The following is a 14223-nucleotide window of genomic DNA, read 5'->3' as shown; positions in this document are numbered from 1 at the left end:
CTTTTCAAATGGAACATTTTGTAGATATGGCACTCCATAAAAACAGGAGGCAAAAAAGCTGTATAGAGTGAATTCCTGGAACAGATCTTCAGGATTCCAAAAAAGCCACTTATGAACTCCTCTGTTTCTGCTCTACAGTATTTATGCTAGATCACAAAATAATGAGCAACCATTAAATTTATGTACTTTGTAGGATACTTAGGAAACAGTTTTCCCATCACTTAGTAACTGTGAGATAAGTAAAAAAGCCCTGCACACCAAGAAATATACAGCACGGAAAGAGGCTGAAAGTCAGGATTATAGAAGAGTTATATCTTCATCCACTTTGATACCTTTTCAGTTAATCAAGTATTTTGTGGTTCCGTGTTTGGCACATTAGGTACGTTGAAGCCAGACTAACAAGAAACAGACGCTATTTATAGCGTTTCCCCAGAGATGGGAACGGTTGCTTCTGCGCTTTAAGACCAATCATGTTACATCTGTATTAAAATGAGAAGGCAAACATGTTTTACTGCCAGCTCTGCCTGAATTTCAAATGAAAACCACATTAGTTAACTTGTGAATTTCTCAGTCAGTCAGTCTCCAGTGTCAGCTTACATAGTTTAAATAAAACATCTCACCAATACACAATACAGTACAAAAGGATGCTAACGGCACGGTCCCAGGTTCAACAGCATGCTTCAAAAACTTCTCCAAGCTAAAAGTCAGGAATGGAATGCAAATGTCTCTAACCAGCAATAGCCTGGACCTGAGCGGGTTCTGCTACCATACCTTTCTCATTTCACAAACTCTTTGGCTCAACTGTCAGCAGTCATACAGGCTTAAATACGTTAAGTCCCACAACGCACAGGTTTTCCACTCTCGCTGCTGTCCCAAGCACCGTGAGAATGGGATCCGAAGCTTAGAAACACTGCCAGCACATCAAGCCATAGCACATTTGGGCCCACTGCTTCTAATCTGTTTATATGAAGAAAAGCTTGATCTTGAACTTATTATCTTATAGGTATAAGCTTGCCTCCTTTGGGTACCTACAGGTACTTAGGCCTCAGACAGCACTAAACAAGGACCTCGGGACTGACAGAGGATGGTGGATGTCTCTGCTCAACGTGCACGGTCATGCCTGCTCTGACATTAGCAAGCGTCCTGTCTAGGCAGAGCAGCCCTTCCCTAACTTAGAAGGAATAATACAAAGATAAACAGAACAGAGACACCGGTGAGACACTGAACTTTACTGACAGCATGACAAAATCCATTTCCTTTTTCTGTTCAGATGCTTTCTACACCACCTGAAAACTTGGCACTGCAAAGTCGCGACTTACAGTAGGTTTCAAAGCACATTTTTCTTAGTTGGAGCAATTGATGCTAAAGCATCTGCTATTGGCTGGCCAAACAGAAAGGATAAAGCAGAACAGAAAACTTGAAGTATCAGTGGGTTAGACTTTTCAAAAGCACCTGCGTGCCTTGGGTGCAGAGCTGCCTCAAAAAGCAACAGGACATCTGCACCCATGTCACATCATCGCTCCTGAAGAGGAATGCATCCCTGAGAGCTTGATGCTTCACAAAGCAATAATTACATTTCTTTTGCTGCTTTAAGTTATGCAGAAACGTAAAAGTGTTGAAGTCAAGCACAGGTGCCTAAACAAAGGTTTGCAAGTTTGACAATTCTGAGTATCAATTTGGATGATATCAAACATTTCTTGCAACAGCAAAACAAAGCATGTATTAAAAGACTTTAAGAACACTAAGTCTAAAATACAACAAACTGTTAGGAAAATATGTCAGAAGTATTTAAACTACATTTTCTTCTGTTTCCCTTAACATTATTCTAGTTTTATTTTTTTCCTCCATCCATTGCTATATGCAAGAATCTACACAAAACACTTGGAAAAATGACTGAAAAAGGAGGAACTGAACTGGACATGCTACAAGAGTGCTCAAATAAAGAAAAAAAAAAGTAAGAAAAAACAGTAAATCGTTTTCGCCTTTAAAGGATTTTAATAATAATATTCAACATTGCTTGTAACAGATAAAATTTTCAGACAAATATTAGTTCAGTTCTTGGTGATTATTTTTAATAAATATGCTAAAATCTCACAGGAGGAATTAATGAATTATTTATAAATCAAGCAGTATATTAAATTCTGGTCAATATACAGATGAACACAAACATGTTTAACATGCAGTTACATCTAGAGCTGTACCACTTCTCACCAGATTTCTTCAGTATCCTACAGTGACCCTCATTTTCAATTAAGTTCTAGTTTAAGTTATAATTTGCTGCAATACCTGTGACCGGTTAAGTTTCACAGGCTTCAGCCTAATTTCAAACTGTTTTGCTTTAGACCTTTGTAAGAGTGATACCACCCGCTGCTGATTTCTCACCCAGAGTTCAGAGATCCAGATTTGCTTTTGTTTCAATTCAAAACTTAAATTGAAATTTTGGCGCATGGAAATGGTACCTTTCTATTCCCCTGGATTTGTACTGCATTTAGAAACACTTTGGCTTGAAAGGCATTGTAAGAGTTTGGGTCTGCAATGTATTTTATTGCCTAAATAGCTAGATGGTTCCCATTTTTACCAGAGTAACGCAATGGAATGAGCGTGGTGAAGCACCCATTAAGGATCCAAGAGGAACTGAGGACTAAAAAACCTAAACATTCACTGGTTTTATTTTCCTGTTTCTTGGTTACATTTTGAAAGTGTGTCCACTACCACTCCCATTAACATCAGCAGGGGGCTTGTAAATAAGTCTTTACCCAGTGTTTTCAAAAAACTGAGCTTCTCAGTGGAAGAAGTGAAGAGCTAGCTCCCAATCCATTTCATTACTTAAAGAAACAGAGCAGGACAGCAAAGAGAAAATCAAGTACAGGCAAGCACCTTAACACAACTTTGAAGGTACATTTGGACACTTCATAACCTGAATTGAAGTGTCAAATTTTGAAATACACGTAACATAATTCAGGAAAGATAGCCTATAAGCTGGTTAGAAGTATGGCTAAAAATTCAGATGACGTAAAATTAAATTAACTGTACCCTAATTTAGAAGTTGGGGCATTGTCTTTAACTTGGTAAATACGTGTTTCATGAAGTTAGACTCACAGGCGATGGTATGTAAACCAGTCAACTATAAGGGTAGTTACTTTTTCCCTGCCCAGTGATAAGCTTCTGAAACTGTACATTCGTGCTAACGCTGAGGGTCTCTAGACATCACAAGCCGGAGCTACAGAACTACCATTTCAGAAAATCTTTTAAGAGCTATGCCTGGTTTAAATGTCAGAGATAGTAATTCTTATTTTTCATTGAAGTTAGAAAACTACAATATTTTAAAAAGAATCATGGCTCAGCAGATGTACTCTAGTAGCAATTTCTAGTGCTGCTGCAACTGAGGCTGCATCAGCATTTTCACAATAAACTATACTGCCAGAAAAATCATTCCATGTTGTAAGCTGACATAGAAGACTTCATACCAGGCACAAATCCTTCTGCACCACAATTTTAGTTTGTATGATTTTTGGCTAAGAAGTTGGAAGAAAAGAGAAAGCAAGAAAAAAAAGTCTTAAAATGGAAACAAACAATTTAGGATTAACAAGTGTTAAAACAGAATTTGCAGATACTTTTTAGCGCCAATGGTTTATTCCTCCAAACTAACACACACGCACAACTCCTGCTAAACGCAGCAACGATTTGCACAAGAAAAAACATCTTCAAAACAGTTAAACTGACACCCTGCATTCACTTTTACATTTGAAGAAAAACTTAGGCAAACAATTTTATTTCTGGACAGCAGAACCTGGCTTATTTGCCTGATCAAGAAACCACTTGAAGACTATTAACAGAACAATAAGCAAACCCCAAGCACAAATCATTACGGCAACCTTAGCTTACTATTAGTTATTTAGAACATGTTAGAAATGAGTCTGGAGGTTTCAAATCTGCTACCTGAAATAGACTGAAAAGCTGAGATGTCTGAAAAGTAGAAAGGTAGGCGAATAAGAGTTACTCATTTGAGGGATTTCTTCAGGTTTGTTTTTTCATATTTTTAAAGAACAAAGTAATTTTCCTTTTGTATATTCTCACTCACCTGCTCCGGGTACTTGCTTCCAACTATCTCTGCCACAGTGTTAAAGGAAGGAGAGTCTGGATAGGTCTTAGCCCCCATCTTCAGGTGCACAACGATTTTAGTTCCTCGTAAAGACATTCGTGACATCATTTCAGCATCTTCCACCGAGATGCAAGCAGTGGGAATGCGGGGCACATCAGGGTGGTAACTCTGCCACCCAGTATGTGGGCTGTGAAAAGAAAAATAAAACCACAATGTTAACAACTTAGCTCCGTAAGTTATCATCACTATTATACAATTATTAAAAAGAATAGTCACTACTATCCCCAACAGACTCTCAAAAAGGATATATTTACTATTTTTAAATAAACCTTTCAATAAAATACAGCAAGTGTTTTTATAGTAATCAGTATAACTGACTGTTAGCATTCTACATGTCTGGAAAGCTATTCTGTGTCACCTCTCTTTAGATCACTGCCATGCTTCAACATTACACTAGTACATGCTCCGATACCACACTTCCTTCACTGCTTTATCATGAAAAAAAAAGCAATAAAAAGCCAGCAAGTGAACAGTTCATAAGAAGTGCATTTTTTATCCTGTGACAAGTAATGAAATTAAAATTCACTACTTCAACTATTTCAACATCAGACTGGAGATTTCTTTGAAGAGCACTAATATGAGAGACTTCAGGAAAAATAAGACAATGAGACCATTAAAAAAATGCACGTGCATTTGTTCTCATTACACTCAAAATTTCCACTACTACCTGTAGACAAAAGAGGAAAAAAATATAAAAATCCAACAAATAACTTTACACAAATTACACAAAGAAAAAGAAAAAAATATGCACCACTATATGTAAGGCTTCAGTGTCTTCCATTAAGGAACAGATATGCCTTATGGAAATAAAAATAGGGAAAAAAAAATAATAATCACAAGGTTCCTCTGACATTCACAGTGCAATATGGAGTGACTTCTCCTTTCTTCTCAGAAAGCTGCAGACAGTTTCATGACTATTTAAAGCAATTATTTCCCTTCCAGAGGCTCCTTCTACCACCGCTGTGTGCAGAGCTAACTGGAGTGAGTGATTCCACATCTGACGTCGCAGGATCACTAGAAGGTAATGGGACAAATTCCTTAACAAGTTCCTTCAATGTTTTTTCACGTTTGGCCACTGTTTACATATTTCTCATTTTCTGTTGCTTCTGTTGAGATCTTTGGATCTGACTTGCAGAAGTACTCAGTATCACAGCTGCAGCTGAAGTCAACATTTTTAAAGTGAAGTTGCATATAAAGCCAGATAAAGCGGGAAAAAACATGTGTGGGAAAACAGAGAAATCAGGATCTAGATGTATGCACAAATTCACAAATACTCCCGATATTAAATCATTCATTGCCTTCATTTCCCACTTGTAAAAAGGGAATAAAAACACTCTCTGTTTTGCAGACAGGAAAAAAAAGAAGGGGAATAAAAGTACACTTTGTTTCAAGAGGACAGACTCAGTGAAAAGCCTCCTAGATGAGTTCCTGTCCAACCTGCTCCGGGTGAACATCCTTTGGCAGGGGGGGTTGGACTAGATGATCTCCAAAGGTCCCCTCCAACCCCTACCACTCTGTGATTCTGTGAACACTTGAGAACCATTCTGATACCATGATAATGATCAGAAATCAACTGGTATACATGTCCTAAATCCTAAAATAAGGTTAGAACTGGGCATTGAAATATTAGGGTAAAACTCTGAATAAGCTGCTCTCCAGTACTCGCCATCTTCTGCAGTAAATCTGTAAGCTAAAATAATATATCTGCAACCCTTTATTACAGGTCTACTTTGTAATTCTCACGTTTCAGTCGCTACTCCAGAGGTGTTTTCAAAATACATAAAATAGCCATCTAGAGGCTTCTTCAATATTCTTATGAATATGATATTTGTTTGTTTGTCTCAGTTACTAAACTCTGACATTATCAGTGAAATGCCAGAGAATTCAGTTTCTCAAGGAAATCTCTAAAGCTAAATCATACCTTTATTACATGTTACCCTCTAAAGCTAAATAGTATCTTTACCTACATGTTATCCTATGAAGAAGGGCTAGAGTTGAAGCTTTCAAACCAGATTACAGACATTCTTCACATCGGCTGTTACAAATTTTAATACTATTTAGCCATATATTAATAATAGAATCGCAGAATGGTTGAGGATGGCAGAGACCTCTGGAGGTCATCTTATCCAACCCCACTGCTCAGCCAGGGCTACCCAGAACTGGTTGCCCAGAACCATGCCCAGAATACGTGAAAATCTTCACCTATAAGCCTACTTACAATAGCAGACACATTTTATACATTTAAACAAAAATTTAAAAAAATTTGGGGGACTTTTAAGACTTCTAAACCGGAAAAAAAACCCACTTAATTCCTGGAGGAGATGTGGTGAGGAGGAAGGGAGAAATCTACTTTGTAAGGATATAGATTAGGTAAAATGGGAGAGATTATTCAGCTCTATTTGTTTAGATGAATAAATCCTTCTCAACAAAAACAAGTTATATTGTAATCAATAAAATAACCCGCAGAGTAGATACGTATAAACATTTATTTGAAAAGAAAATACTAAAAATCTGTTACAGAGGTCTTACGGGAGCTGCTTCAGAGCGTAGCCAGATCTGTTTATTAGGTGGCAACAGTTTAGGAAATTATTGCTCCCAGTTGTTTATGGCTGAACCTCACACAAATGTCGGTGCCCCTTCTCCTCATCAGCTTTGCAGGTTGGGTGACCCATTGCTCACCTTTGAAATAACAGAGTTACCCAGGTATTCAAAATCTCTTGTGCCACATAATCATCCCCGAGTGGGATAAACTCACATAGACTTATAAATTCAGCTCTTATATTTTTTCTTTCCCTTTGTCCCTGTAAAAAAAAGAGGCTCCCCTCACCCCCACTTTTAAACTGCGACAATTTGCTGTTTATGTTTAATATTTCTTTGAGTGTTTGGGGATATATCCAGCATGCTAACCAGGAGACTTTCCAAAATACATAACATAAACAACACACCGGGAAAAAAAAAATAAAAATGACAATTTCATGTATTAATGTTCAGAAAAACCCCTACATTCAACAACTGAGTAGAAACAAACAGTTCTGCTCACTTTAAATGAATCCATTCACCTGTGTCTTCTGGCAAGATTATGTCTTAGTACTAACATGTCATGTACTCTGAACTGCAGTAATTCAAGTTTCATCACTACCTGTATTGATTTCACTCTCCTTGTTATTTCCCAGATGCTCAACAAAAGAAACCCCTAAAACTATGTTTGTTTCTTCAATATAAGTAGCAATCACATTTCTTTCAGACGCTTATTCCTGACACTCCACCACAACTGTGAATAAAGCTTCTGACAACCTGCTGAGATGCACGCACGCTTACACACCCCACATGAACGAATGCTTGCAGGTACAAAATTTACCCCAGCTAGCCCCAAAAACAAACCTTGAAGTCACCTTGCCATTTTTATGCTCAAACTACAATGCCAAGATTACAAAGGTAAACCCAACTACCCAAATTAAGATATTTTGGCACAGGCAAGCAGAGCCAGCAACTGTTCAGACGATACCAGGACCTGTAGTGAATGGACGACTGGCCAAATGATTGCCACAAAAAGGGAAATGGACCCTAAGCGTTACCAATACAAAGGCACAAGGCAATACCACAGTACTGTATATTCCTAAGGCTACCAGATGAACTTGCATAGAAAAAGTTTGCAGCAGACACTAAGCATCCTGGGATATACCTGATTAAAGCTTACATGCATGCAAAACATGCCATGTATTAAGTATATCTACATAATAAATTGCTTAATAAAGCGTGAAAGAGTACAGCAAAATAATTTCCAAGTAAAGTAAAATTAAGCCCCTTTTATGCAGAGATAACAAAAAACTGGAAAGGCTGCTGGCCCTATGGCAAGACCTGAGCAAAAGTTAACTAAACAAAATAGAAAAAAAAATTACTGGCAGACTCTGTGTATAACAGATGAAGATGGAGAGAAGCAGTCCTGGGTTTAGCTAAAAACAGGGTGAAGAGGATGTAGTTCTGGAGAAAGAATCTGGTATTGGTAGACAAGGAAGATTTTTTTTTTTTTTTCACTGAGTCTGAACAAACACGGCTTTGTGGCTATTCTTTCTAAAGAAAAAGGATATTACTAAAAAAAATAATAAATCTGACTTGCATTTAACATGCCCTGTCCCTTCAAAAAGAAAAGAAAGAAAAGCATCACATAAAACCAGCTAGGGAGATTACAAAGCAACCCTGACTTGGAATCAGCATTCACCTTTGCAACACCGGTACCCACAGGCGAGCACGGTGCACCTCTGGCATTTCCTGGTAATACCTGGGAATGATGGCAGCTTCTGCTGCTTCAAACCCACCCTCTCTCTGGAAATGCTGTCATCCAGCAAAGCCTGAGTTCATTTTGCAAAACTTTAAGGGTAATTAGGCCACTTGATATCTAACATAGTCATACCCCAATACCATGGTTTGGTGTCCAGCAGAGGAGAGGTGGTGGATTTTACTTTTGTTTTCTTTAACAAAAGCATCTGTTCTTCTGATTTTAGATCTACTGGATCACCTCATCTCCGTATTTAAACTACATAAAAAATTGAACATATCTAGATAGATTACTCCTTTATAAACCTATTAATGTTAATAAAAACTCATCAGCATTTGGTCTTGATATTCCTGCTGGCAGGAATCAGATAAATAAAATGGTTGGGTTTTGCTTTTGATAAACACCTAGATTTCACATCTTGGAAAGCATTTAAGAGAGGTATCACAGTATGAATAACAAAGCAGAGGAAAGGCTCCAAAAAATAAAGCATTTTCTCTATGAGAAGTGCACATCAAATGACTAGTAAGAAACAGATGTGGCTTACATCTTACAGAAAAGTGTAAAGGAAGGATAAAAAAGTCAAGAGGCAGCTAGTTAGTTTCTCTTTTGAGTAAAATAATCAAATGTGGAGAAACTAAAAGGCGTGGATGAAAAGATCTGCTGCTGGTGTCAGGTCAGTTCTGCCTCTTGTTACGGCGGCAGCCGACATTGCATGCTTCGTTACTTTGTTCCTGGACTACCAACCCTTATCTCTAACATAAGCTAAAATGCCCAAGGACAAATAAACTGTGTAAGAACCAGTGCTTCAAGCCAAACTGGATGCTCTGATGAAAAACACTTCTCAAGTTGAAGCCTCAGGCAAAGATAGCCATCTCCTAAAGGGAGAAGCAAGCATGACATTACAAAAACTCTAACGTGACTACAAGGCATAAAACCAAAACTTGATTATACGAAAGCTTACAAAGATCTACTTCAGCCATAATGTGTATACACACCCCCCCAATGCACAATTCTTCACACCAATCTCATAAAGCAATCTAGGGTTGGGAAACACAAAATGAATGTTGTCCAAGTATCTTTAGTTTACTCACTTATACAAACATATTGTGAGACTCTTAATTACATACATGACAGTCTATTTCCTACAGGACTCATGCCACACTCCCTGTGTCAACCACATGTAAACTAAACATTCCTATCAGGTCAGCTAGTTTGCTACTATTGACTTAAATCATAAAATAGATTCCTGAATGGAACCATGACTATACTAATCACTGGCTATATCCATAGCAAGATCACAGCTGTGACTCTCAGTAATGAGCTCTCATCTTCTTCACACTTTGGCTGTTTTTTCACTTGTGTATTTTACATATCAGAGAAAACTCCCTCACATGCAATGCTTTACACTTTAAAGGAGTGATGGAATATCCTGTAGCAATACAGAAGGGGAAATGTACGCTGTTAGCTAAGGATAATAGCTATTCATGAGTGCCTCACTCCTCTATCTTTCTCTTCATCGAGAGCAGCATGGCAAGGGCTGAACTCCATTCAAGTAAATCGCCTTTTCCAGCACCATAAAGTCCTTACAAAACATGTTCTTGTGCACACACAGACTGTGTATATTCTTTCAAGATTCTCATCATTATCTGGATAGAGAAACTGAACCGTAACAGAATTAGTCAAAATGTCAAAAGTATTGTTAGTCTTCTCAGAAGAATTAGGTCTTTAAAAATAAAAATCAAGACTATTTCCCATTTACAGCCACTTGGCAAAACATAAAAGAAAGAAATTCAGCCTAATTTTGTGTTTCTGACATCATTTGTCCCAAGATTCTCCTGCTTTGCTTGCTCCTTATATTAGCTTTGTAGGATTTGATTTCTTGGTTTACAGTAAGCTGAAACCATAGCAAGACTGCAAAATATGAATATGCACAGAAAATTTTAAAAAACTAAGAAGCAAAAACATGATAAGGTGCAAATATGGAATTAAATAATATAATATAGCAGTCCGTTACCAAGGATAGAATATTTGGAGTCTAGTTATACAGTCTCTTCCAGATTACTTTGTACCAACCTTTAACTGATGTAGTATCTGCACAAGCGTAATAAAGTGTAATAAAGTGTAAGAGAGACTCCAGAAAGTATTTGCCTTACCAAGGAAAACTGCCTTTGGGGCGGGGGGGGTGGGAAGAGTACAGCATTACCCTGTTACCACATGGACTCCATTTAAATTAACATTTAGAAAACTGCATCTAATCAGTGCTAGGCGCTCATTAAAATTAGGCTTTACCAAACAAGCATAATAGCTTTGACGTAATTATATACATGCTAGGCTACAGAATGCAACCAACACGTATATGTTTGTATTTCATTATAATATTCAGTACCACACACACCAAGGGAATTCTACAATAACCACAGAAGTTTTTAAAAAATATCGTAGATTAGACATGGTTTGTCAAACAAGAAGCAGAAAACAACTGTGAATGGTAAAATGATCAAATGAAGCAAGTCCAATGAATTCCACCCCGGGACTATCCAACTGCTGGGAAAGTAGAAAAGTCTGCACAATCCTTTCCAAACGTCTGTAGGAAATGGAGGCTTGCATCAGCTGCTCTTTAACTGAAAAAGAAACTTTCTGCATCTTACAGACAGGAGGATGACTCTCCAGCAGCTGACAATACCTTGAGGGAGCCATTTAAGTCATACACCTGTTTGGCCTCCTTCTGCTCAATATGAAGAACCAAGTTCCCTCCTCCTGTGTTTACATCCCCGCCTTGTGGGAACGCAGCTGCCTGCTGCACGCTACCATAGGTATGTGAGCAGAGGGCTCCTGGAGGGAACGCCAATGACAATCCTAATTGCCAGCAGCTGCAAGGCTTCTGGCTTCACAGGGTTTCTTTTTAATTTTTTGTTGAACTCCTGGCTTCTCAGCCTGGAGCAGAAGCCATATTTATATCTTCAGTGACCCCTCTAACACCAGAGACTAGCGAGCACACAGGACAAATTAAAAAAACCTTACTGGAAACAGATGTTATATTTTATACCTACAGGAAGGATATAAATAAATCCAAAGGAAAAAAAAAAACACCAACAACAAAACACACACATTTTCTTTATTTGGAAAGCAGACAATCAGACAAAGAGGCATCACAGGGTTAGCAATACACAAGCAAACTACACAACAGCTAGCTGCCTAGAGTACTGATCTGGCCTTCATACCTCCTCCATTTAACGACGTTTGTTAGTACTGATAATGAATTTTTACATAAAATTATCAGGCACAAACAAGTGTGAAGAGGCACCAAGAGCTTTCAGTGTAGGATCAATCACCGTATCAGTGCTTCCAAGTCTCTGTTTCATTGCAGACAGTAGCAGGAAAGGTCAATCTCTCCTATATACAGACCTATACATTAGGTCACTCAGAAACTTCAGCCTCCTCTGTCATACAATGTATTATGGGACAGTACACGGACGTTCCTCCTTCTTCTGAAAGATGGTCATGGTAACGGGTAATGTGCAGCCAACACTTTCAGTGAGCTGAAGGAAAAGGGTAGGGATGGAGGATACTGGTCTTACCCACCATAAAATTTCTTCCTTTTAATCAGCTGACCACAGAGGTAAACAGAGGGGGGAGAGGTCTGAAAGGAGTCGGGGGAAAGTTTCAAACTCACAGAAGAGGGCATGGATGGAGCCTTTCTTCTTCCCTTCCTTCTCTACGCCACACACCATTCAGAGGAGTACACTCTTTGGACACTGTCCTACGTAAAAAATCTGAAATACAAACCTGTCTTAAACATATTTAGGAATAGCTTTTCCCTACAACAGGTTGGGGCAATGCAAACAAAGCCTCATGAAGATACATCTTACAAGTCTCGGAAGAGGAGGAGTATCTTAGCACCAAAGGCAACTATGTAGATGGATAAAAGGGGAGAGCTTTTTAAAGTAAAAAAACAGACAGTAGAATAACTTAGGTATTATCACAATAGATAGCATGGAAGTGAATCCCAGTAGTAAACTGGAGGAAATGGAGAAATCTAGTCATCTTTTCTGCTGTTTGTGAGTATAACCCTGTTCCCACTGAAAATCAGCAGCAAATCTTCCATTAACTTCAATAGAAGTAGGGGGAAAAAAAGGCTTTAAAAACTGACTGTACATGAGAAGACAGAGCAAAGGGCCTGACTGGATTCACCCTCAAGCAGTGAGCAAGCCAAAAGCCACTGCAAGACATTTGTCTGTGTGAGTCCCTACATTTTCTGAAGAAAACTGAAACTCTGAAATATCCTCACTAAATAAATGCTTCTTTTAGTCACACAGATCTAATTTCTATAGAATATTAAACTCCTCGTTGATGTTGTATTAACCAGTCCAACACTACTTCTGTTCAAGTAAAAAAAAAATAAAGTCAGGTCAAGAGAATAAAATGCATGTTAGTAAAAATAATACAGAGTGGGTAACACTTATTTTTCCCCTTAAGTGAGATATTTTAGTAGTGCCACACGACAGGAACTATTTGAACATCACCTGATCATTATATTTGCCTATCTAGCTCACATATTATACAATGACACTCACGCAATGTAAAATGCAATGTAGATGCTTAAGTGATATGGATACTTTATCTAGTAGTGCATTACACTGATTTGATAAACTCATTCTCCAATGAAATGGTTTGGTTTAATTTTTCAAGACTTGGACAAGTCTTGCCTGTGGCTCCAAAACTACAGATAGACCCTGAATTTTTCAGTCTCAAAGTTGAAATTCATTGTAAGCAGAAAAGTTCCTTTTAGCAACAGAATATATTTTTAAAGCTTGTTATAACATTATAATAACTCCTGTGGATCTAGGACTAAATATTGAGACGCATGGCAAAATGTCATGCCAAGTGTGAGCATTCTTTCCCCAGCTGCATTTGTTGACTGTGGAAGATTCTCCCAAAAGCTTCACCATCTACATCAGATGAAATACAAAATGTCCCAATAGGTACATATTTCCTCTGAACAGCTCCTTTCCTGGCAATTAGTGTTGTGTCTGGGAAATGAAGAGTGTCAGGCTAAAAAAAAAATAAATATCGTTCCAGTGCAAACCCTGATTGGGAGAATGATTGAATCACTTCTGGGGATCTTCCCGTGCTGCTGGTTTCTTTGGGAGCACACAGGAGGAACACCCGGCACATGGCAGCTGCCATGAAGAAGTGAATGTAGGGTTTTCCCGAGAAAACAGTTAAGTCCTGAGAATTCAAGTCATTTTCCTTCCTCAAAAGGAAGGGAGAAATTGCTGTCAATGGCAACACTTTCTCACTGTTTTGTTTTAGATATCAAGTTTGTTGTGCTCTTCAATACATACTATATACTCATATTATTTTGCTTACTGTTTGGAGGTTTGTCCTCTTCCAATTTAATCCTGGAGATACACTGATTCCTTCATCATCCTTTGAAGGGGAGAGAAAAGATTATTCTCAATCCCACTCTTACATTTTATGGATTTCTTTAATATCTAATAAAGAGTGCCTAAGAGAGTCTCTGCTGGAAGACAGACTGTCTGAAAGAACACAATTTTCTTTCCTTTTCATTAGCTGATCCATGTTGCTGAGGAAAATGTTCTTGGAAAAAAGGTAGCAGACTGTAGGCTTTTGTTGGAATGCACAATAATGATCATGACTTTTATAGTCTGTACATAAATTTAAATACACAAATGCTTTTGGACCTTAATCAAGATATACGGGCACACAGACAGTCAAATCAGATTAACTGTGGTGATGGAGAAAGTGACCTGGATTTAGGGAC

General features: G+C 38.1%; 1 protein-coding gene across 3 annotated transcripts in view; it reads right to left on the bottom strand.

The window, feature by feature from the left end:
- The window catches only part of CPQ (carboxypeptidase Q), a 162507-nt gene that overhangs the window by 98248 nt on the left and 50036 nt on the right, over nucleotides 1-14223 (bottom strand). For all 3 annotated transcript variants that reach the window (XM_074577490.1, XM_074577488.1, XM_074577489.1), the window contains one exon: nucleotides 4082-4289. In XM_074577490.1, the coding sequence (XP_074433591.1) occupies nucleotides 4082-4289 (208 nt within the window). The remainder of the gene's footprint in view (nucleotides 1-4081; nucleotides 4290-14223) is intronic.

Source organism: Larus michahellis, chromosome 2, assembly GCF_964199755.1.
Source record: "Larus michahellis chromosome 2, bLarMic1.1, whole genome shotgun sequence".
Lineage (NCBI taxonomy): Eukaryota > Metazoa > Chordata > Aves > Charadriiformes > Laridae > Larus > Larus michahellis.
Note: the sequence above shows the minus strand (reverse complement) of the source record. Positions and strands in the feature narration are given on the sequence as shown.